Source organism: Sus scrofa, chromosome 15 (genome assembly GCF_054392235.1).
Source record: "Sus scrofa isolate SSC_HxYL_T2T_F1_AM1 chromosome 15, Sscrofa_HxYL_maternal_Yorkshire_Landrace_v2.0, whole genome shotgun sequence".
Taxonomy (NCBI): domain Eukaryota; kingdom Metazoa; phylum Chordata; class Mammalia; order Artiodactyla; family Suidae; genus Sus; species Sus scrofa.
Window position 1 is genome coordinate 144,829,300 of NC_139397.1, and position 22,952 is coordinate 144,852,251.

At 40.8% G+C, this 22,952-nt stretch overlaps 1 protein-coding gene across 2 annotated transcripts in view; it reads right to left on the reverse strand.

Annotated features, from left to right (window-relative positions):
- The window catches only part of DNER (delta/notch like EGF repeat containing), a 337,447-nt gene that overhangs the window by 76,855 nt on the left and 237,640 nt on the right, over window positions 1-22,952 (reverse strand). For both annotated transcript variants that reach the window (XM_021076495.2, XM_085000656.1), the window contains exon 8: window positions 5,917-6,141. In XM_021076495.2, the coding sequence (XP_020932154.2) occupies window positions 5,917-6,141 (225 nt within the window). The remainder of the gene's footprint in view (window positions 1-5,916; window positions 6,142-22,952) is intronic.

Consider the following 22,952-nt stretch of genomic DNA (forward strand, 5'->3'; position numbering starts at 1 on the left):
GCAATTCCACCCTTGAGTATTTCAGTCATTCTTGCCTACAGGTGGGGGCAGGCTAGAGCAAGGCTAAAGCTGTAACGGGGGAGGGAGCAGTTGGCCCCCACTTCATTTGCAATACAAGGGGATGTTTGGTATTTCGTGGGTGGCATGATGACCTTGTTTTTACCTGTGCTTGCACAAAATTATGAAATGGTCTTGTTTGTTCTCACCTTACCGTGGTCTGTGAATGACCGTGTGTGATGTTGGTGTGCTGTGTGTTTATGTCCTTATGTCCAACAGGAGAGACCACGGCCCAGCTGTGAGCATCAGGCTGGCTCCTAACAACTCCAAGGCCTGCTTGTAAGTGTCCAGCAAGCTCCCAGATGTCAGGGGCTACTCTTTCCTTTCTTAATTCTTAGTGTCGTCATGATGTCAATGTAGAAATTTCAACATTTTCTTAGGTAGGAATACGAGCTATGAAGAGCTGCTACAGCTGCAAGATTCTATCTGGGATCCCAATGGTGAGGGCAGATATCATATTTTGGAAGAGAGCAAAGGTAGGGCATGATAAAAGGATTAGGATGTGGGGAAAGGAGATAATATATTCTATAAAAGCAACAATTCTCAAGAATAATGAGCTATACAGATCTGGACCCTCTCAGAGCACGTGAAATGGGAAAAGTATCTTCAACCCAATAAACCTGGGAAGGTTTTCTGGGTGAATAAAAGACGCAAGTTGTCCACTGTGCTCATCCAAGAATCTTAACGCAATTGGGCATTCATGAGCAAGCTGAGTGTTTCCGTATCATGGAAGGTGGACGTTTTTCTTTACTGCTCTTAAATTGCTATTAAAATCCCGACCATTAAGTCTTATCTTTGACCCTGTTCCCAGCAGACACTATCAGAGTGGGTACTGCCAAGTCTGATTTTAACAGCAGGAAGCAATGCCAACTGTGTCTTTTAGGCCATCCAGGCCAGAAAAGCAGCCCACGTGGAAGGCGTGTGTCCAAAATAGAAAAAAAAAAAAAAAAAAAAAAAAGTATCTGAAATTCTTATTATTTCCTTTTAAAAAATCCATTTGGAAAAAAGCTTAAACATCCTTTCTTTTATAGCCCGGATTGAGTTGCTAGGCTTATGACCGAGAAGAATGAGCAGAGATCCATGGGTGGCAATTTATCCCAGGTCTAGTCTGTGACAAGTGATGAACATCGAAGGTTATTCATGTGTATTTCCATGTAAAAATCCTCTCATGCTTTATCCTATAAATCCCTTAAATAGCCCTGGCAAGGTTAACTCAATTCAACACACAAGGTTAAAGTGAAAATTCAAGTGTATCAGGCAGGGGCCAAGACCAGTGAACTGAGGCAAACCACCTCCCTTCTCACCAGGGATTCCTTCCCAACCTGGTCATCATCCAAACAGCATCTGCAGGTGCCACCATTGCTTTGAGAACACACGAAACACCATGGTTTCTACCCACAAGGGCAGTGACATGCCCCAGGTGACTCCAGGCGCTGTGGCCCCACTTCCCACAGTGTTTGTTGGGCTCCCAGCTCTCACTGTCTGCAATCCTTGGGAGAATTCAATTGGCGATTGTTTCAGAGGATGTGTGGCCTATCACTTAACACTGTCTCTGAAAGATAACACTTCCGCGATTACTCACTGCTCACATTGTATTGTTTAATACTAGAACCCCATCAGAAATCCCTAGCCTGATAAGTGAAAAATGAGGTATGAAAATAATGCTCCTGGCAAATCTGATTTGCAGTCATCCGAATGGCATTTTGTCAGATGGGAGCTAATTATCAACCTGACACGATTTCAATCTGCTGCCATTTTATGAAATGGGGTCCGTTCACTCTCAATAAAGACGATCGGGCTTGCCGCTCTTCAGCTAGACACCCAATTTCACCTACTCTCATGAGATTCTTCTATTATGCAAACTAGCGGTAAAGCAATTACATGCTCTGAAAGATTAAGACTAGAAATATCGCATTCAGAGAATTGTCATTTTCACCTCTTAAAATGTAAATTCCTGCCAGATGTTACGATGCCTTTTTATTGCATACAATGTCACCTAATGATCAGAAGAAGCAACCCCCTCTAAAAGCAATTTAATCTCCCAAGTTCAATGAGAGGCACATTGAACAGAACTCCAAGGCTCTACCTTGGGGGACCGCCTAATACGTCCAGTCATCCAAGAGTGGAACACACATTTCTTCAGGCTTCTCAGGGCTACTTAGAGGTTGAGCATTGGCTTTACCAAGCTAAATGCTCCAAATGGACATGAAAGAAGGTTGAGCGGAGAATATCAGGGAGGAAAAAAAGGAACTTCAACAGGAGCAACTTCACCTCTCTGTGACTTGGGAAGAAATACTTGAATCTCCATAAAAGGAAAACAAAGAGGAGCTCTTACTACTCTGTGCCAGGAAATATGCTGCTTCCTCTTATCTGGTGCTCTCACACACAGCGGATCATGGTCAGCAAAGGACCTGGTCAGTAACTCACCCCAGGTCTAGTCTGCAACCCCCAACTGCAGCTGATGACAAGCATCTAAGACATTATTTGTGGAAATAAACCCTGAGGCCCAGAAATGTTCTGTAAATTCCTATGGTCAACAAGCTGGGGGGGTCTCAGTTTCCTTCTTCCACCTGCAGCTACTCCTCCCTGTGTGCACAGAGAAACACAAGGTGATGTAGTTTCTATCCAGGACTTTGTAAGCCTCCTTACACCTGCTGACAGACTCTCCCTGATATTACTAAAAAGCAACATGTATCTTTAAATAATGACATCCCACTTCAAGTTTTTTTTTCAAAAAAACAATGAAATAGCAGAGAAGGTTTAATACGTTTAAGAACAAAAGTAAGAGGAGAGGGAGAGGAGAAACAAAGCTGCCTCCTAGTCCTGTGACATGCGGGGCTTCTCTGTGAGGCCCTGAGGGAACCGGGACTCTCAGGGGACAGGTGTGCAGGATGCTCTGAGGTTTTGCTTCAGATCACGGCCTAATGATTATCTACCCATGTGCGGTGACATCCAGAGCTGGGTGTGAGACAAGCGTGCTCAAGAGTGTCCGTGTTCATTTGCACAAGGGCAGCTGGCTTCATTTGCAAACGCAAGGTGGTCTTAGTGCCCCACGGTCCTGACAAGACAAGGGCACTGCACTACCTGGCCTCCCCCTCAGCTCCCTGCTGCCATGGCACGTGTCTTCAAGGCACATGGAAGAACACCGGCCAAGAGGGAAGTGGCTCCCAGCTCTACATGGCTCTGACAGGGCAGGACTGGGGTACATGTGGAAAAGTGTCCTCGTTCTGTGCTTAGATTGAAGAAACCCCGTCATAAGATTCATGAGAACTAACATATGATCCAGCAATCCCATTCCTGGGCACATCCAGACGAAACTTTCATTGAAAAAGATACGTGCACCTGTATGTTCACTGCAGCACTACTCACAACAGCCAAGACACGGAAATAAGCTAAATGTCCATTGACAGATGAATGGATTAAGATGCGGCACATGTGCACAATGGAATACTACTTAGCCATTAAAAAGGACAAAATATTGCCATTTGCAGCAACATGGATACAACTAGAGATTCTCATATTAAATGAAGTCAGAAAGAGAAAGACAAATACCATATGCTATCACTTACATGTGGAATCTGAAATATGGCACAAATAACCCTATCTACAAAACAGAAACAGATGATAAACATGGACAGAAAACTTGTGGTTGCCGGGGGGAGAGGGGAGAAAATGGATGGATGGGGAGTTTGAGGTTGACAGATGCAAACTATTACATTTAGAATGGATAAGCAATGAGATCTTACTGTATAGCACACGGAACTATATCTGGTCTCTTGGGGTAGAACATGATGAAAGACAGTATGAGAAAAAAATTTGTGTACATATATATGTGTATGTGTGTGTGTATAAAATGTAGATATATATATATAATATGTATATATTACTGAGTCGCAATGCTGTACAGCAGAAATTGACACATCATTGTAAATCAACTATACCGTAATAAAAAAAGAAGAGAAATCGAAATATTACCAGGGTAGTTAATTACACATGTCAATTTGGCTAAGCCACAAGACCTGAATATTTGTTCAGACACTAATCTAGATGTTGCTGTGAAGGTATTTTTTAGAAGAGATTAGCATTTACATCAGTAGGCTTTGAGTAAAACCCTCCAGAATGGGGGGCGGGGGTGTCTCAACCAATCAGTTGAGAGTCTTAAGCGCAAAAGCTGTGGTTCCCCGAAGAAGGAGAATCTTCGGCTCAAAACTGTAATATAGAACCCTGCCTGAGCTGCCAGCCTACCAGTTTGCACCATAATTTGAACCTGCCAGTCCTCACAACAACTGCACATCAATTGCTTAAAATCAAGCAATCTCTCTCTCTCCCTTTCCCTCCCTCTCTCTCTCTCCTGGTTCTGTTTCTCTGGAGAATCCTCTTCATGCAGTTATCAGGCAGATGAAACAGCGCTGTTCCCTCTGTACTTCAGAACAGAGAGGAAAGGGGCACTTGGCAAAATATCAATCCCATGATTGCTTAGAAAACCGGACAATTTAAAAGTCTATACGAAAGAGGCTTTTCAATATCTTACAGATGCTTAGCTGCATTTCCCACTCACTCCTTCAGGTGACTCATGAACATGAGACGTGACCCTTAAAAGCTCCGGACCAGGCACAGGTACAGGACAATGGAGACGGGGCACCTGGGCTGGAATCTGGACTCAGCCCCTGAGTGGGGGGTATGGCCGCAGATACACAACTGAACTGGGAATGAGGCATTTCAATACCTTGGTGGAAAGGTGGGTTCCCAAATCCACCTGTCAGGGAGGGCACCTAAAAGAACCAAAGATGGGAAGTACCCATCTCAAAACCTAGCAAGATGAAGCTCAATACCTTATCGTTAAACAAAAGTTATTGGTAAAACACACTTCCTACTACCTCCTCAAGGGGAGGAGAGACACAGGCAAGGATGGTTAATATAATATTTTAAAGACCAAGAAAGTGATATTTCAGGGGAGTGTGGGAACTAAGAGGAAGGAAAGCTGATTTGGCCCCAGAGGGGAGATCTGCAGGTGAGATGGGGCGACAGGGGAGCGGGCAGCCAGGCAAGGGCACTATGGGGACAGAGCCAGTAGTCATGCAAGCTAGGGGACTGGCCAGCTGCCTTGCCAGACCAGGGACATATGGGGGGAACTGTTGTGCTGGGAAGCATTCTAAAGAGGCAATTCATGCAAAGATAGAGACATGGGCAGAGCAGAAACAAGGGGAAAGAAAGAGCCACCCAGGTACATTCTTTTCAGACCAGGAGGCTGTGCAGACACAAATTCTGACTAGTACCCACTCTGACTTTGGAGTCACAAAACTTTCACAATAAACAACCAGCAAGGCAAATGCAGAAGACATCTGAAAACTAAATGCTGAAACTTCTGGACATTTACAAGAGAAGTCACGGGTCCCATAACACATACTGTGCCCCGAGTAAGATTTTTCAAAGATGATAAAATCCCGAATGGACTGCATTCTGCTTTGTATGCACATTAAAATGCAAACTGTTCCGTTAACCTAGTAACCCTGTCAATAAGTAATACAGTAAAGGCTCCAAAGTGACCTAGTCAGTTGTTCAAAATCATCAAATTGTTCTAAGATTAAGCCTGTTTCTCATTTTGTTCATTTTTGCTTACTTGTGCTTTCTTATTTTCGATAATGACTGAATTGCTCATGAAAAGGGGGAAAGGGTATTTTCCAAACCCTGCCTAGGGTAAGGCTAAAGAGAAAGGGTGTCATAAATGAGTGGGGTTCACTTAGACGGGCAAATAAACCCATTCAGAGGGCAACCTGTGCTCAGATGCAAAAGAAAAGTCAAAAGGCTTTGGGAATGGAAAAAGGAGAGACTCTCGGTCCATGGAATGATCGTACCAACCTGGGTCACACAGACATTTGTAGCTGGTGCCCACACTGCGGCACGTGCCGTGGGCACAGGGGCTGAGTGCACAGAAGTCCACGAGCTGCGCGCACGCCGGGCCGGTGAAGCCTGCACTACAGCTGCAGCCAAAGTGCAGCCCATCAGCGTAGCAGGTCCCGTTGTTCTGGCAGGGGCTGGAGGCGCACGGGTCCACTTTCTCCTCGCAGGTGGCACCCAGGTAGCCTGCAGGAAGTGGAAGAAGAGGGTAAAAAAAATTGAACTGTGTTACACTTAATAACCAAGAAATTGGCACCGCTGTTCTTAACACTTTCCATTGTGATTTGACTGATGAATTCTTGAATTGTTTCCAGATAAGCACAACCCAACGAAGCAGGTTTTCTTAGCTTGGGTAACCAGGGGTTCAATGATGAAGCCCCGTGCGTCCATTTTTGTTGAAATATAAAATATGACTGCTCAGATGGACAGATGGAGAGGGACATAAAGACATTTATATGTAAACACGTGTCTCTATGTAGGTATAGACTAGAAAGATGCCAAAACTAAATGAATGGTGGGGTTTCGTTGTGGCTCAGTGGATTAAGAACCCAACACAGTGTCTATGAGGATGCAGGTTCCATCCCTGGCCTGACTCAGTGGGTTAAGGATCTGGCGTTGCCGCAAGCTGTGGCATAGCTCGTGGACGCGGCTCAGATCTAGCATTGCTGTGGCTGTAGCATAGGCTCTAGCTGCAGCTCTGATTCGACCCCCAGCCTGGGAACTTCCATATGCTGCAGGTGTGGGCCTAAAAAGAAAAAAATTTAAATTAAATTTAAAAATTAAAATAAATTAATTAATGGTGATTACTTTTAGGAAGGTAGGGCTAGGGTCAGTGGAGGAATTTCACCTCTTTAAAACTCATTGCCGGGGAAGATATTTCTTGCTTTGCTTTGCAATACTTTGCTCTATAATAAAGATATAATCCTGAATTTAAAACCTTAAACCCATGTAAAATAGTAAACGAAGAAAACATTTTTCTCCCACCCGATCCCTTTGTTCCTCAGTCCCTTCTCTAGAAGCACCCACTGTTAGGATTTTCTTGAATATATGATGTTTTAGAATTTGGCTGTTATAATGGAAAAACAAACTGTGATATATCCACACAATGGAATACTATTCAGCAACAGAAAGGAATTAAGTTCTGACACGTTGCCCTTCAACATGGATAAACCTAAAAAACACGAGCTAAGAGAAAGAAGCTAAATACAGAAGACCATGTATTGTATAATTCCATTTATAAGGAATATCCAGAAAAAAGCAAATCTATAGATAGAGAAAGGAGATGAGCAGTTTCTGGGGCCAGTTGCGGGCAGGGAACGTAACTGACCAAAAATGGGCACGAGCCATCTATTGAGGTTGATGGAAATGCTCTAAGATTGGATTGCAGATTGTGGAGATGGTTGTGCAGCTCAGTATAGTTTACTAAAAAGCACTGATTCGTACTCCTAAAATGAATGAAATTTATTTTTTTATTTTTATTTTTTTTATTTTTTGCTTTATAGGGCCACACCTGCAGTGGCTAGGGGTCTAATCGGAGCTACGGCTGCCAGTCTACACCACAGTCACAGCAATGCCAGATCCAAGCTGCATCTGTGACCTATACCACAGCTCACGGCAACACTGGATCCTTAACCCACTGAGCGAAGCCAGGGATTGAACCTGCAACCTGTGGTTCCTAGTCGGATTCATTTCCACTGTGCCATGATGGAAACCCCAAAATGAATGATTTATGATATGGAAATGATACCAAAATAAAGCTTTAATTTAAAAAAAATTTTAATGTATTTCTTGTGTAGGTGATTTTTATTTTATGTGTGCCTGTTTCAGTATTTCTCAACTTAAAAAATTATACATACATATTTATGTGAAACTGTAGGTCTGTGGGTCCTCGTAGGTATTTAACATGCTTTGGTAAAATCTATTCTTTTAATATTTTAAGAGCAGTTTAAAAATTAAATGAAATTTGTTCACATTTTAGAAACAAATTTCAATAATTTTATTCATATACAGTTGTCATTCCAAATTCGATTTCACTTTTCTTATCTAGATTAAAATTTATATTTACCTATCTTCACACAGAACTCCTAGCAATATTCACAATTTTTATTAAGGATATAGTGAATGTAAAAAAAAAAAAAAAAAAAAAAAACGAAAATAGCTCCCAGATTTTTATCTAAAGTGTCACTCATAAATTGGCATAATCAACTTGCTAATTTTCTGTACAGAGACAAAAAATTAAAAAAAAATCCAATGCTATTCAACGTTTTATAAATTTCCTTGTAGTTTTTAAAATTTAAATATCATACTAAAAATGTACCACACAATCAGTTTTAATAACACTTGAATACTCCAAAGAGTTCCTTCACAGCCTAGAGTAGACTATAATTCCATTCTTGATGAGATATTCCATTTTACTCTGGATGAAAAGAATGTATTTAAGGGCATTCCCACCCTGGTGCAGTGGGTTGAGAATCCCACTGCAGTGGCTCAAGTCACTGCAGAGGTGCAGGTTTGATCCCTGGCCTGGTTCAGTGGGTTAAAGGATCTGGTGTTCCCACAGCTACAGCACAGGTTGTAGCTGTGGCTAGATTTAATCCCTAGCCTGAGAACTTCCACATGCCCCAAGTGTGGCCATTAAAAAAAAAAAAAGAAAAAAGAACGTATTTAAAAACATATTACCATATAACAAACTGAAAAGCCAAGGCAAGTCCTGACCTCTCTAATCCTTAACTGCCTCACCCAGAAAACAGGGCTGAAATTATTTTCTCCATAAAGTTGATGTGGGTTGTAAAATGATACATATCAAAATTCCTAGAATAGCTCCCAGTCCAATATTGAATGAAGGAATGAAAACTGGTAATAATAACAGCAACAGCTGATATCCACAGGAGGCTGAGATGCACCACACAGTTCTAAGCCTCCACACACATTATTCCATTGAACTCTGGGGTAACTGCATGCTGCAGGAACTATGAGTAGCCCTATTTTACAGATAAGGAAATAGTGACACAGACCTGGTGGGTGGCAGTGCTACAATACAAAACCCAAGCTCTTACTATTCTATCCTGCACGGAAGAGAAGTCAATGACAGCCCAACTGAGAAAAAGTTATGATGTGTAAACATAACCAGGATATATGTTTCTATTCTGCTTCTACCTTGGTAGAAAGAAGAAATAAGAGGTGTTCCCTAATAGACTAGCAGTTAAGGATCTGGCATTATCAATGCTGTGGCTCAGGTTTGATCTCTGGCCCAGGAACTTCCACGTGCCACAGGCACAGCCAAAAAAGAAAAGGAAAAAATAAATTTACCAATCAAGTCAAAATAAAGGGGAAAAAAAGATTTTTAGAAAAGCAATCACTTTAGATTCATATTCATATACTCATGGAATGGAGACAGTAATGGCTACAACATAGGGTTTTTATGAAGCTGAAATGCAAAAATCTATGGCAAACATTTGGTACAGTGACTGGCAAATAGTTTATGTCCAACAAATAAGAAATAACAGTTACAGGTGATTCCCAGGTTTTTCAGATTAGGGAACAATATAGATGGTGGTGTTACCAACTGCAGTGGAAAATACAGGAGGAGAGCCTAGGGGAGGCCTATGATTCTCAGGGGAAGAGCAGACAAATGGACAGGTAGATGGATGGACAGATGGATGGATAAGCTTTAAGAAAGACAGGTGGGAAACCAAGAGAGGAAGATGTCACTGAAAACAATGGAAAAGAAAATGTCAGAAAAGAAAGTTGTCAAAAATGCCACTGAACTTTCCTAGAAGAGCTGGCTGAGGTGGCGCAGGCCAGTCTGCGGGAGGAGAAGATACCCCTTGAAGCAAAGCAAGCCAGCCCACTGATGCCATCCTAGACCAGTTAGCCACCAATCAATCTGGCTTGCAGCCCGCTGAAATCCAGCCCAAACTGTCAACCCACAAGAACCATAAGTTAAGTAAATAACTTCCTGTTACAACTCAGTTTTGAGGTGGTTTGTTATGCAGCCAAATCTAACGGATGCAATGTAATAGGAAACACTGCATTGAATCTAAATAGCAATGTAGGCCAGAAGGAAACTTTTGTTTCGCTTTGCTTTATGTAAAAAACTTGAAAGAGGAATTGATTATGTACCAGCAGAAAATTTAGCTAGAGGATCAATCAATGCTCGTTGAATTGAACATCTAAACAGTTCACTTCTGTTGAATCAAAAATCTTGCATTTTGTTATTAAAATTCACCTTGTCTTATCTATTCAAGAAAATATAAAAGCAAGATGAGAATACAAACCGTATTTTATATTTCCAGAGAATGCTAATATGCCTCAGTATGTTCTAAGACACAAGACATCTTTGGCCAATTATCTAGTCCAAAAAATATAATATAAAGTGCCATTCTGTTATAAAGGATGATAACAAAGCAAAAATGAGTTCAAGGGGTATCTCAACACACATTATGGAGACACATGTGATGTAAGGCAATTATGGGATAATTTTCCTGGCTCACAAGATTATTAATGAACATAAGAAAAGGGGTCCACAGATTAAATGCTGAGCCAATTGTCAAAGTGCTCTTTGTTATGAACCCAATGTTTGTGTCTTTTCGATACTGATATGTGGAAGCCCTAGCCCACGGTGTGATGGGATTAGGGCATGGGGCCTTGGGGAGGTCATTAGGAATAGATGAGGATGAAGCCCCATGATGAGATTAGTGTCTCAGAAGAAGACAACACACCAGAGTTTCTCCTCTCTGCCACATGAGGACAGGCAAGAAGGCAGCCATCTGCACGCCAGGAAGAGAGATCTCACTGACCATGCTGGCATCCTCATCTCAGACTTCCCAGCCTCCATAACCAAGGTAAATAAATGTTTGTTGTTCAAGCCACCCAGTCAGTAGTATTTCATTACAGAAGTCCAAGGTGACCAAGACACTGTTGCTTTGACCAGTAAATTCTCTATTTCTTTCTATCACCCAAGCAATTGTCATCCTCTCCTTCATATAACATTATTTTCTAAGTGACTCACATCTTCTTCAGACACCTCTTAAATCACCTTCCTAAGAGAAAAAGGAGCAAACTTTTAGAAACCAAAGAACTCAAAGCCAGGAAACACAAGTTTAAATCTTCCTACTAGTGGGTGATCTCGAGAAAGGGTCTTAATCATTTTGTGCTTTCATTTCCCTAAAAGATGCGGATGATCCTGCTATATAGGATTAAATAAGATTATATGTGGAACTCAATAAATGTTGGATTCTCCTGCCTTTGAGCAGTGGTTCTAGGGAAATTACAAGATGCCTGTAACCAGGGTTGGTGATTAGGGAAACTGGAAGGAAGCTGGCCTGTCAGTCAATCTGTGGAAGTTGGTAAAATTTCACATTTGCATAAATTCTCCATGATGGAGTTCGGATACATCTAAGAGTGAGTGTTCGGGAATCAGGAAGTTCTCACATACTGTTCTCTAAACACATGCACAGCCATCCAGTGTGGCTGATGAGTGGAGGTGGGGTCCTGGAGCCGACAGCTGAGGAAGAAAGGAATGGAAAATAATATCTATGACCGCCTATCTGCAGAGGCTTACAAAACTGTGTCCTCTATTGGTAACATCTGTACATACAAGGCGCCACGCCAAGTATTTTAATTATGTTGACTCATTTAATCCTAGTATCAGCTCTATGAGCTACACAGTATTACTTCCTTTTCAGATGAGGAAATAGATGAATAGAAAGATCAAGTAACTTGCCCAAGATTACACTGCTAGTAAATGGCAGAGATGGAATTTAAACCCAAGCTGTCTAATTCCCAAATCTAAGCTCCTAGCCAGTACTCTTTGTTGTTAAACTTGATGCCTAGGCTGAAGCATAAGGACCAAGAATGTGAAGCCAGGTGATCCAGGATCTGTCAGAACTGTGTCACTTCCTGGCTATGTGAGCAGAAATTGCTTGTTTTCTTTAAAGCCTGTCTCCTCTGCACTCACAGGGATAGAGTGATAGAACTTTTGGGCACACAACTGCACAGAATGATGACTGCATTTGCCAGGCTCTTCTGCATCCAGATGTAGACCTGTGACTACACTCTGGCAAAGGGCTATAAGTGGAAACTTCCTGAGGTTGCTTCAGAGAAACTTCCTTGAAAGAGAGGTGGATGCACCCTTTGCCTTTCTTCTATTTTATTCCTTCACCCATCCTACTGTCAGGGCCATAGATACGACGGCTGACATTTTTCCTAAATATGGTGGGACATAACACAGTAAAGCTCAGTGAACCACAGGAAGGATAAATTCAAAGAAAACAAACAAGTACATCATAGTCAAAATACTGAAAACCAAAAATTAAGAGAAAATATTAAAAGCACCCAGAGAAGGACACAATATATAGAGAGAGAGCAGTAAGAATGACAGATGACTTTTCATCAGGATCTAAGGACAGAAAAGACTGCCCTCTTTAAGGTGCTGGAAAAACAAAAACAAAAATCTGCTAGAACTCTATTTCCCGGGGGGGGGGGGAATCTTCAAATAATGAGAGTAAATTAAGACATTTTCTGATAAAGAAAAGCTGAGATAATGTGTTCCCAGAAGATCTAACCATACTACAAAACTGTTAAGGAAAGTTATTACTGCTAAGAGGAAATGATAATACATGGAAACTCAAGTTTATAGAATAAAATGAAGAGTATTGGACATAGTACATTTGGGGATGAATATTAATTGTTTTCTTTATTTTAAAACAGCTAGCCATTTAAGGCAAATTATAATGTTATAACATGCATAGCAGGAAAATACATGGCAAAATTAGAACAAAAAATGAGAGGGGTGGTGACAGAATTGCACCATCTTTGGGTTCTATATTCTGATGAGGTGATTGACTGTTAATTCTAAGTAAACTGTGATAACCTAAGGGTGCATACTATAACCCCCAAATCGGCCATAAAATAAAAACAACAAAAAAATAAGGACGAAAAAAGCCAAATAAATAAAATAAAAAACAATGAAAAAAATACTGCTCAAAAGCTAATTAAAGATTTTAAATATTCTACTTACTCAAAAGAAGGAAAGAATAAAACAAAGAACACATAAAATAGAAAACAAATAATAATAAATAAACAGAGACAATTTTACTAACAATTACATTAAAGTTAAAAGGGATAACAATTCATTTAAAGGCAGAGAGTGTCAGACTGAATAAAAAAGCAAGACCTAACCCTATGCTCTCTAAAAGAAACCCACTTTAAATAAGAAGAGGTACAGATTGAAGGTAAAAGGCTGGGGAAAGAGGTAACGTTATGAAGAGTAAGCATAGGAAAGTTGGTGTGGCTCTGTCACATGAGAAAAGGCAGACTTTAAGTCTAGGAGTACTGGAAATGAAGACCATTTAGCATGAAAAAGTAGGCAACTGATCAGCAAGATGCAACAATCTTAAATGTGTAGGAAGCAATAAGAGAACTTCAAAATACATTAAAGAAAAGCTGTCAGAGAAATAAACACCATCAGAGAAGGACCTCTTTCTTGGTTCCTAATAGGATAAAAGGACAAAATAAGCTGGTGTATACAATATTTTAAGAACCCTGTGAATCATCTTGATCTGTTTAGTATTTCTATAAAGTATACCTAAAGACCCAGCAGCTCAGAACATGCATTATTTTCACATGTACACGAAAGAAGTCAATCATTTCAACAGATGTGAAAAAATCATTCGAAAAAAATCAACATCCAGGACTTCCTGTCACGGCACAGTGGTTAATGAACCTGACTAGCATCCATGAGGACGTGGATTTGATCCCTGCGCTCAGTAGGTTAAGGATCTGGTGTTGCCATGAGCTGTGGTATAGGCTGCAAATGCGGCTCGGATCCTGCATTGCTATGGCTGTGGTGTAGGCCGGCAGCTACAGCTCTGATTCAACTCCTTGCCTGGGAACCCCCATATGCTGCAGGTGTGGCCCCAAAAAGACAAAAAAGAAAAAAAAATCAATACCCGTTTATTATTTTTACAAAGGAAAAAACTATGAGCAAACTAACATAGAAGGTAACTTCTTCCATCTGATAGGTTATACAAAATAACTTGCAGGTAATATCACATTTAATGGCAAAATAATAAATAATTTCTCCTAAGATAGACAGCAAAATAAGGATGGCCACTCTTAGCACTTAGGTTCAATATTTTAGTGGAGGTTCTATAAATGCAATAAGGCAATTAAGAGAAATAAAAAGTATAAATTGTGGAAAGGAAAACATACGACTTGTTTTCTTTAATCCAAGATTTTGTACAAAGAAAATCCAAAGGAATCTACAATAGAAGCCATGGGGGAGCTCCTGCTGCGGCACAGTGGGTTAAGGATCTGGCATTGCTATATCTATAGCATAAGTCACAGCTCCAGCTCAGATTTGATCCCTGGCCCCAGAACTTCCCTATGCCACAGGTGTGGAAAAAAGAAAAAGAAAAAAGAAAAACTGTGGAAAGCAATAATTTAGCAAAATATCAAGATACAAAGTCAAAATACAAAAATAAGAAAATAAGTTATATTTCTATACCTAGTAATAAACAACCAGAAATTTTTAAATTGTAAATAGTATTTACCATACAATTAAAAAGCATAAAATGCTAAGATATAAATTTAACAATAGCTATATAAAACCTCTACACTGAAAACTACAAAACACTGTTTAGAGAAAGTAAAAACTCCCAATAAATGAAGAGCTATACCATGTTCATGAATTGGCAGGCTCAATATAATTAAGATGTAAATTGAATTACTGCAATAACTATCAAAATCTCAGCCGGCTTTTTTATACAAATTAACCAGATAATTCTATAATTTATATCAACATGCATGGGACCTAGAACACCAAAAAAAATATTGAAAAAAAGGACAAATTTTGAGAATTTACACTAGCTGACTTCAAAACTTCATACAAAGCTATGGTAATGAAATCATGATTATTGGGGTGTCTATTGTTTGAAACTAAATCAAATTATTATTGACAAACTATATCAACACAAACAACTAGCTCTTGTGTGTCTCAGCTTCTTCATTTCTTAAGAATGGAGATCAGAGAATAGTGTACATACCAAGTAGTTATAACTATACTAGCAGAAAGAAGAGAAAGAGAGGAATTACAGTGTTAATATATTAGCACATATTGAGTTCTTATTATACACCAGATACTTTGCTAAGCAATTGATATCTATTTTTAATAATCACAACACTGACTCAATTAGGCTCTATTACTATCCACTTTTCCAGAAAAAGGTTTAGACACTTGATATTAGAGAACCAATTAGTAAGCGGGAAAAGCAAGGTTCAAACTGAAGTCTAAGGAGTTCCTGCTGTGGTTCAGTGGTAAAGAACCTGACTAGTATCCGTGGGGATTCGGGTTAGATCCCTGGCCTCTCTCAGTGGGTTAAGGATCAGCATTGCCAGGAGCTGTGGTGTAGGTTGCACGTGGCTCACATCCCGAATTGCTGTGGCTATGGTGTAGGCCAACAGCTGCAGCTCTGATTCAACTCCCAGCCTGGGATCTTCCATGTGCCGCAAGCGCAGCCCTAAAAATTAAAAAAAAAAAAAAAAAAAAAAAATCTGAGGTTTATCTGACACCACATCTATGCTCCTGAGCCCTGTGCCAGGCTTCCTCGCATGAGTTTCCTTTTATGCACTTGAAAAGTTGAAGGTGCTATGCTATGATAGCATAAGAAATTAGGACCAGATTAGACTCCTCGGTATCCAGAATTCTTAAATTTAAGAGTGCTTTAAAAAACAGAAATTACTTAGCAAAGATGAATTCTGAGCTCTGTGCATTTGAAATGTCCTAAGCCTTACTAGGTCTCAGTATTTCCGATATCACATGGAGGATATTTTGTAAATACAAGGATGAAACTTGAATCCTAAAGAGTAAACACATCACATACTCTCTTACTTACCAATGCCTTATGAAATCAGAGGTCATCTTTAAAACCATCCAAATGTCAAATTTAGAGCCACGATGCTAACAAATGCAAGCACAGCCTTCCAGTGTGTAGATTAAGGCCAGAGGATGGCCAGTTTATGATTCTTGCTACAAGTATTAATGTGTAATTTTCTGAAATTTCATAGCAAAACTGGCTTGTACACATGATATGATCGCAGAAAGCTTGAGCATTGCCTAAACACAGTTTCAAAAGCTAAACTGCAGCTCAGATAAGAAGCAGTGTATATTTAATATCTAGATATAGAAATATAAGTATCTATGGAAGTGATCCCAAACTCAGATGCAGTGTTATATGAATCTGATTTCTCTGTATCAAACTATGGAAGTCAATGACGCAAAGCCATGGCAAAGACCGCACTGAATTTTTAGGACGCAGGGCAGTTCTAAGAGTGCTCGTGGAAAGATGTTTTACACCACACAGTAGAAGAGGCTTTGGATCATCTGCAGTGGAGACTCAGCCAGAACATATTTCATCTTTCCAAGAAACATTCTAAAAATGAACCAAGATTCTCATTCATTCTATTTTCTCCTCCGCCTCTCCCTCTATTCTATCTCTTAACACATACACACATTACATATAAAGAGTTTTAAGCTCCATCTCTAATTCTGGAACGGCTCTGCATTTTCTTGCTCCTGAATAGTGTTACAAGTCTAAAAGCAAATATTTTAGACAGGCTTTGATAAAGTTTCTCTTCCTATGAGCATAACACTTTAAGAACTTTGGTCAATTTATTCAATAATCTCTTAAGGTAAATGTTTCTGCAGTCAAATGCTCTATCACTGAGCTATACCTCCTAGGTAAATATTTTTGAAAATCCCTCTTGCAGAATATGCAAACCAAATTACAGAGGCAAAGGCAAAAGGAAAACAAAATTTAACACTCTTGTGTTCAACTATATTCCTGGACCCATTCAAACTCCAAAACATGAAGAACTCTACATAGGAGAACAAATGAAATACTGCTTTGTGGAAAATTATAATTACAAATAATAAAAATACTAATAGTAGGAGTTCCCATCATGGCTCAGCAGGTGATGAACCAGACTGGTATCCATGAGGATGCCAGTTCTTCACCAGCCTTGCTCAGTGGATGAAGGATATAGCTACAGTAATGAAATGTGGTGTGAGCTGTGGTGTAGGTTGCAGATAGGGCTCAGATCTGGTGTTGCTGTGGATGTGGTGTAGGTGGTAGCTGCAGCTCCGATCCAACCCCTAGCCTGGGAACTTCCGTGTGGCACAGATGCGACCCTAAAAAGAAAAAAAAAAAAAACCTAATAGTAATGTCTCTGAAATGACTAGAGGGTAATAAATTACTATAATAGAGGAATAATATGTAGTCCTAACTAGAAATTAATAGGCAAAATATATCTGGATTTACAATCCTACTTGAAAGGTAGAAAATTTTAAAAAAAATTTTTTTTGATGATGTTAACATCAAAGATGGTGATATTTCTGGTTTGAAATAGTTTATATGAACCTCACATGATGGATGTTAGGAAATGCTGGAAAGAAAACACAAAGCTCCAGAGAAAACTTCTATTTCAAACACGTGGAAGCAACATCAGCAGCCAAGGGACTTAAAACAACTCATTGCAATATGAAGAAAGTTTTGGAAAGGATGAAAGATTTAAGCATTTAAATGGAAAAATAAAACATAACCACAAAAAAAAAAAAGCTAAAGAATGAGGGGCTAATGCAAAAACCTCTGATTTGGCTAGTTGGCTGTTATTTCAGATTTCGTATTTATATGCATATGCCTGCTGAACATTTATTATGTAAATGAAAAATCAACACCCTTGAGATATACACATTGTGGAAATCAGATGTTTAAGATCAAATGAAAACATTTCTGGAAGACCGCAAATTGCAAGACAATCAAGTCATGCCATCTCAAAAGCCATCGAGATGTCAGAAGCTTCTGCAATACTGATAAGAAAAATAGGGAATAAAGGGATGCTGGCATTTTTGCTGACAGCGTAAAGACAACTGACATAGAAGAAATGATGTGTGTAGCCATTTAAAGCGTAACCCATGATGTCACTGTCTTCACAAATGGTTCAAGTCAGAAACCTGGGAGTCATACCTGATTGCTTCCTCTCCCTTCACCCCCATACTGATTCACTCCGTGGATATTAATTCCATCTCCAAAACACTTGGTGAACCTGAATGTTTTGTTTCATCTCCACTACCACCATGCTAGCCAAAGTCACAAATATTTTTTGCAATAGTTTCCTCTAAGATTCCCCATTCTATCTTACGCCGACGACCAATACTCCAAACAGCAATGAGCAAAATTTTCTTAAAATGTAAATCTATCATATTTACCTAATAGCATGTAAATATTATCTTAGATTTTGGTTCTTGACCTCAATGTGAGACAGGCCTCTCTCAGTCATCCCATTTGAGGGACCTCTTCTTTATTCTGTAGCACAGACCTGTATCATTACCTTCAGAGCACTATCTTGAATTTACAATGACATGGTTGTGCATTACCTGTCTACCGTTTGTCTCCCAGCCCAACATGACCACAGACTTCCTGGAGAAGGCACCATGCTGGTTCCTCCCATCCTTAAGCCTCAACACCCAGCATGGTGGCCACTCTGCGAATATTTGTGCTATAAATAGAGGAATGAATGGATGAGTGACAGAGGACATATGCTAACAGATTATTACACAGTAGTGTAGTTAGCAAAACAGGATGTGTTTAGGTTTGGGGAGCTGCAATGAGGAAATATGAAAAAGATGATCAGTCACTAGCTGTTTTAATGACCAAGGTATCAATGACTAAGCAGACTAAAGATGAAGTCAAGAAAAAGTACAGATGAGCAGCGAAGGGAAGCAAGAACTAAGAAGAGCTTTGAGTCTCAAAACACTTATTCTCTAACTGAAGAGACCAGAAGGCCGCAGCTAGGATGATAAGAGAACAACTTGAGGCCATTTCTTCCTTTCTGCAAACATTTCATGGAATGATTCCAGCGTGATGTGAGGTTTTGGGGGACCAGCCCATGCTGTCAACATGGACTCAGTGTGTGCGACACAGGCTGTAGAGAAGCACTGATGCCAAAGAAAGAAGGATTACTACATGGGTGGGGCAGGCCAGGGCAACCTAAAGGAAGAGTTGGATTTTGTGCTGGGCTTTAGCCAGGCAGAGAAGGAAGAGGAATGTCACTAGAATCATAGAAAAGGTTTGGGCCGATCTTTACGGCAAACTTAATTGGTACCACATTTGTTCTAGTTCTAAGAAAGCTGACAGTTCTGTAAGATAAAGAGAAGGGGGAATATCTAGGAAAAGCAATTACAAAACCATCAGATGTAAAAGGCCCAAGACAATTACACATAAAATGTGACTTTTAATTTTTTAGAACTTCCATTTGAGACAGTGAAAACCACCTTAAGGACTTTCTCTTTAGGAGAACAGAAAGACAAATTTGTATTTAAGACAGGAAAATGAAAAATAGCTAAGAAATAGAAGAATGTTAAATCAACTTTTTCCCCAGTTTAAGTCTACATCAAGAGAAGGCAGAAGAGACGAAACATATTTAAAGTAGATGAGTTATATGAGCAAAAATATTGGCTGCTAACAGTGGAAATTTAGAGGTTTCGTCGGAAAGTCCTGTGAGTTCCTCTGGGCATTCACTTATCTACTTTGTATTCATGCAAACCAATCATGTACCAGGCACTGCTCAGGACCTGATATTTCAGGGAGGAAAACAAATAGAAAGACAAGTAAACAGATTTCATCAGCTACTGCTGCTGAAGCAGGAAAGGGGTGGAGAATAACGGGGGCCGTCTCAAATAGTGCAGCCTTTCAAGCCTGGAGGAAGGGTTCCTAGCAGGTGCAAATGCCCAGAGAGCTTTGTCCTGAGGTGAGTGGTGCCCCCTGGAGGTCAAGTCTCAAGAAGCTATGTTTTAAGAACATGCTGCCAGCAAATAGGAAGAAAAGAGGCTGAGGGGTAGCCAGGGAGGTGTTGGCCCTGAACAACATTGGTTTTTGGGTTTTTTTTTTTTGTTTTTTGTTTTTGTTTTTTTTTGTCTTTTTAGGGCCGTACCCATGGCACATGGAAGTGCCCAGGGTAGGGGTCGAATCAGAGCTACTGCTAGCGGCCTACACCGAAGTGCAGCTGCCCGCCTACACAACAGCCACCTCGATGATGGATCCAAGCCATGTCTGCAACCTACACCACAGCTCATGGCAACACCAGATCCTTAACGCACTGAGCGAGGGATGGGAACTCCTACCCTCAGTTTTTTCATTTGCTTTTTTAAAAAATGACATTCATTTTCATGAATTTTAAATAGGCTGATGTGTGGAAATACCTGGTATCAGAGCTCTTGTTGTGGGGCAGCAGAAACGAATCCAACTAGGAACCACGAGGATGCAGGTTCAATCCCTGGCCTCGCTCAGTGGGTTAAGGATCTAGCATTGCCATGTACTGTGGTGTAGGTTGCAAACTTGGCTCGGATCCTGGGTTTCTGTGGCTGTGGTGTAGGCCAGCAGCTGTAGCTCCAATTCGACCTGTAGCCTGAGAACCTCCATATGCCGCAGGTACAGCCCTAAAAAAAAAAAAGAAGAAAGACCTGGTGCCACGTGGCTTCTTCTTCCACACAAAGAACATCAGCGGGGTGCTAGGCCCTATTGCTGGGCTGGACAATATCAAGACCACCCCAGGCATAGAGCCATTATCCTCTTTCTTGTGGAGGTCAAGGCTTCTGTTGGCAAAGAAGGCCTTACAGAAAATTCCTTAGGCTGCTCTGTGTAATTAATCCCCGAGGGAAAGCTGTAACTTTGCTCATCAAGCAAGTGACTCTCCACCCTGGCTACACAGGAACCACGGAGAGCTCTACGAAATTCCGTGCCCGGTGCCCCCACCTGGAGATACTAACTTAATTGGACTGAGCTGTGGCCTGCCGTCAGGATTCTTTTTTAGGAGAATGCACCTTCCTTTACACAGCGTTTGTTTTTTTTTTTTTTTCTGCAGGTAACCACAGTATTTCTTTCTCTTTGGTACAGAGAAGGAAAACGCATAAACTACTACTTACTTTTATTATTGCCTTTTTCTCACAACCAAGACAGACTTCATCTTTGCCCACAGTATAAAAGCACACTCTACTGTTACAGTATTTATTTACTATTTTTAATGCCCCCCCACGCCATTGTTCTTTATTTTGACAACTGTGCACCAATTTTGCTCCTTTCATCAACTCACATGCCTCTTTCCTCAGCCCTTATACTTTAGACAGAACTGACTCCAAACGCCAGTTCCAAGGGGGACTTGTGCCTAAGGCCTTGCCAGCCAAAGCATTCTGTACTAGGGCCACAATGAGTGGTTCAGGGATGGGCTAAGGTCTCCATTCAAAACTATCCAGGCCAGCCTCATGGCTTTTGATTTATTGGGAGAAGACAAACTCTGCCCCAGCCATTCCAAGAATGGACCCAACACAGGAAAGGAGAGATAAGACTGTTGGAGAGAAAAAAAGATTCAGGCTTGATGATATTATTTGAGCCCCTGGATCAAGCCATGCCTGAGTTCATCCTGAATATTTGTTACATGAGCCAATATACTCTCTCTTTTTTCTTCTCCCTAGACTCTTTGAGATGAGTTGTTTGTTATTTAAAAATTAAGATTTTTAATAGATACAGAGATGCCCCTAAAATTACCTTATATGGAAAACAAAAGGCTACCACCTAGCCTAGGCAATCCTCCTGATAAAAAATACAGTAATACTTGAAAATCACAAATGGACAATAAGAGCAAGGGGAATAAAAGGCAGACATGGAAAAGCAGCTGTGGTCTGAGGAAATGGCAAACGACCAAGAAGAGCCTTCACGAGTGTGTCTATGAGTCAGATATAATTTAGACCCTGCTAGAATTCTGAAAGACTTCAAACACAAGATAAGGACTGTTTTTTGTTTTTTTCTATTTGATTGGGATTTCTTTAGCTGGGTCTCACCTCTGCAACTGGACCACAAGTTCTCCTGGTTTGTAAGTGTTAATTACAACCCTGTCAGGGCTTCAAACAAGTAGATCCAGTTCCAGGAGTTTGTCCCAAGGAAACGGATAAACAAATGCATAAAAAAATATGTATGAAATGTTCTCTGTGGGATGATAAAAAAAATAGTAAAAAAAATAAAAATAAAAAGGGAATGGCTGCCTCTCTTGCAGACTCCATTTCCTCAGTGGTTCTTAAAAGCTGGCATTCCTCATGCTGTCCTGGTGCCTCTTCTCTTCCCGCTGTGTTCTTTCCTGGATCTCACAGGTGCCTGTGGCTAAAATTAGGACCTCTGAGTAGAAACTTCCCAAAGTGACCTTTCCAGCCCAGTTCTCCCTCCCATGCCCAGATTCACTTTTGTTTATTCCACGTTTCTTTCTAACTATTCCATGAGCTCCTTGGATTCATGTCCCATCTTCTGCTCTCAAAGCTGCTCACCACCCAAGAGGACCTCCATACAAGAGATGCCTAAACCCTGAAAGCTGGTGTGCTCTGCCAGCCCCCTCCCCCTCCTTGTACAGTCAGTCTGTGCACATATCTCTGTCTCCAAGGTACCACCCTCCTTCATCCACCACGATGGCTCACTTAACTTACAGCAACAGATTCCTAAGAGGTTTCTCCGATGCTCATCCCATTTCAGCCATGGGAATCCCTCCCACATGCTGCAATTCTGCCCTTCCCCTGCTAAAACTGTCCATGGTGTTACTCTTGAGTTATGTCCAATCATTTTATCATGGTGTTTAAAGGGCTGCCTGAGCTGGCTCCTACCATGTCTCTTGCCTTCATCTTCTCTCCATCACATTTGGCATCATAGCTCTGCAGAACTTCTTCTTTTGTTCCCTAAATGTGCCATGCTCCTTCTCTCCTGCCTCCCTCTCCACTGCCTTGCACATGCTATTGCTTCTCTCTTCCCAGGAGGCTCTCTCCTCCGCCCACAGCCCTCACTGAGTCTTCTTGCTGCTTCTTCTCCTGGGGTCTCAGTGGAAACATCAGCTCCCTTGGAACACGTCCTGACTTTCCTCGTAGCCCCTAATCCGGGTGAGGAGCCACCCTTCCCCACCAC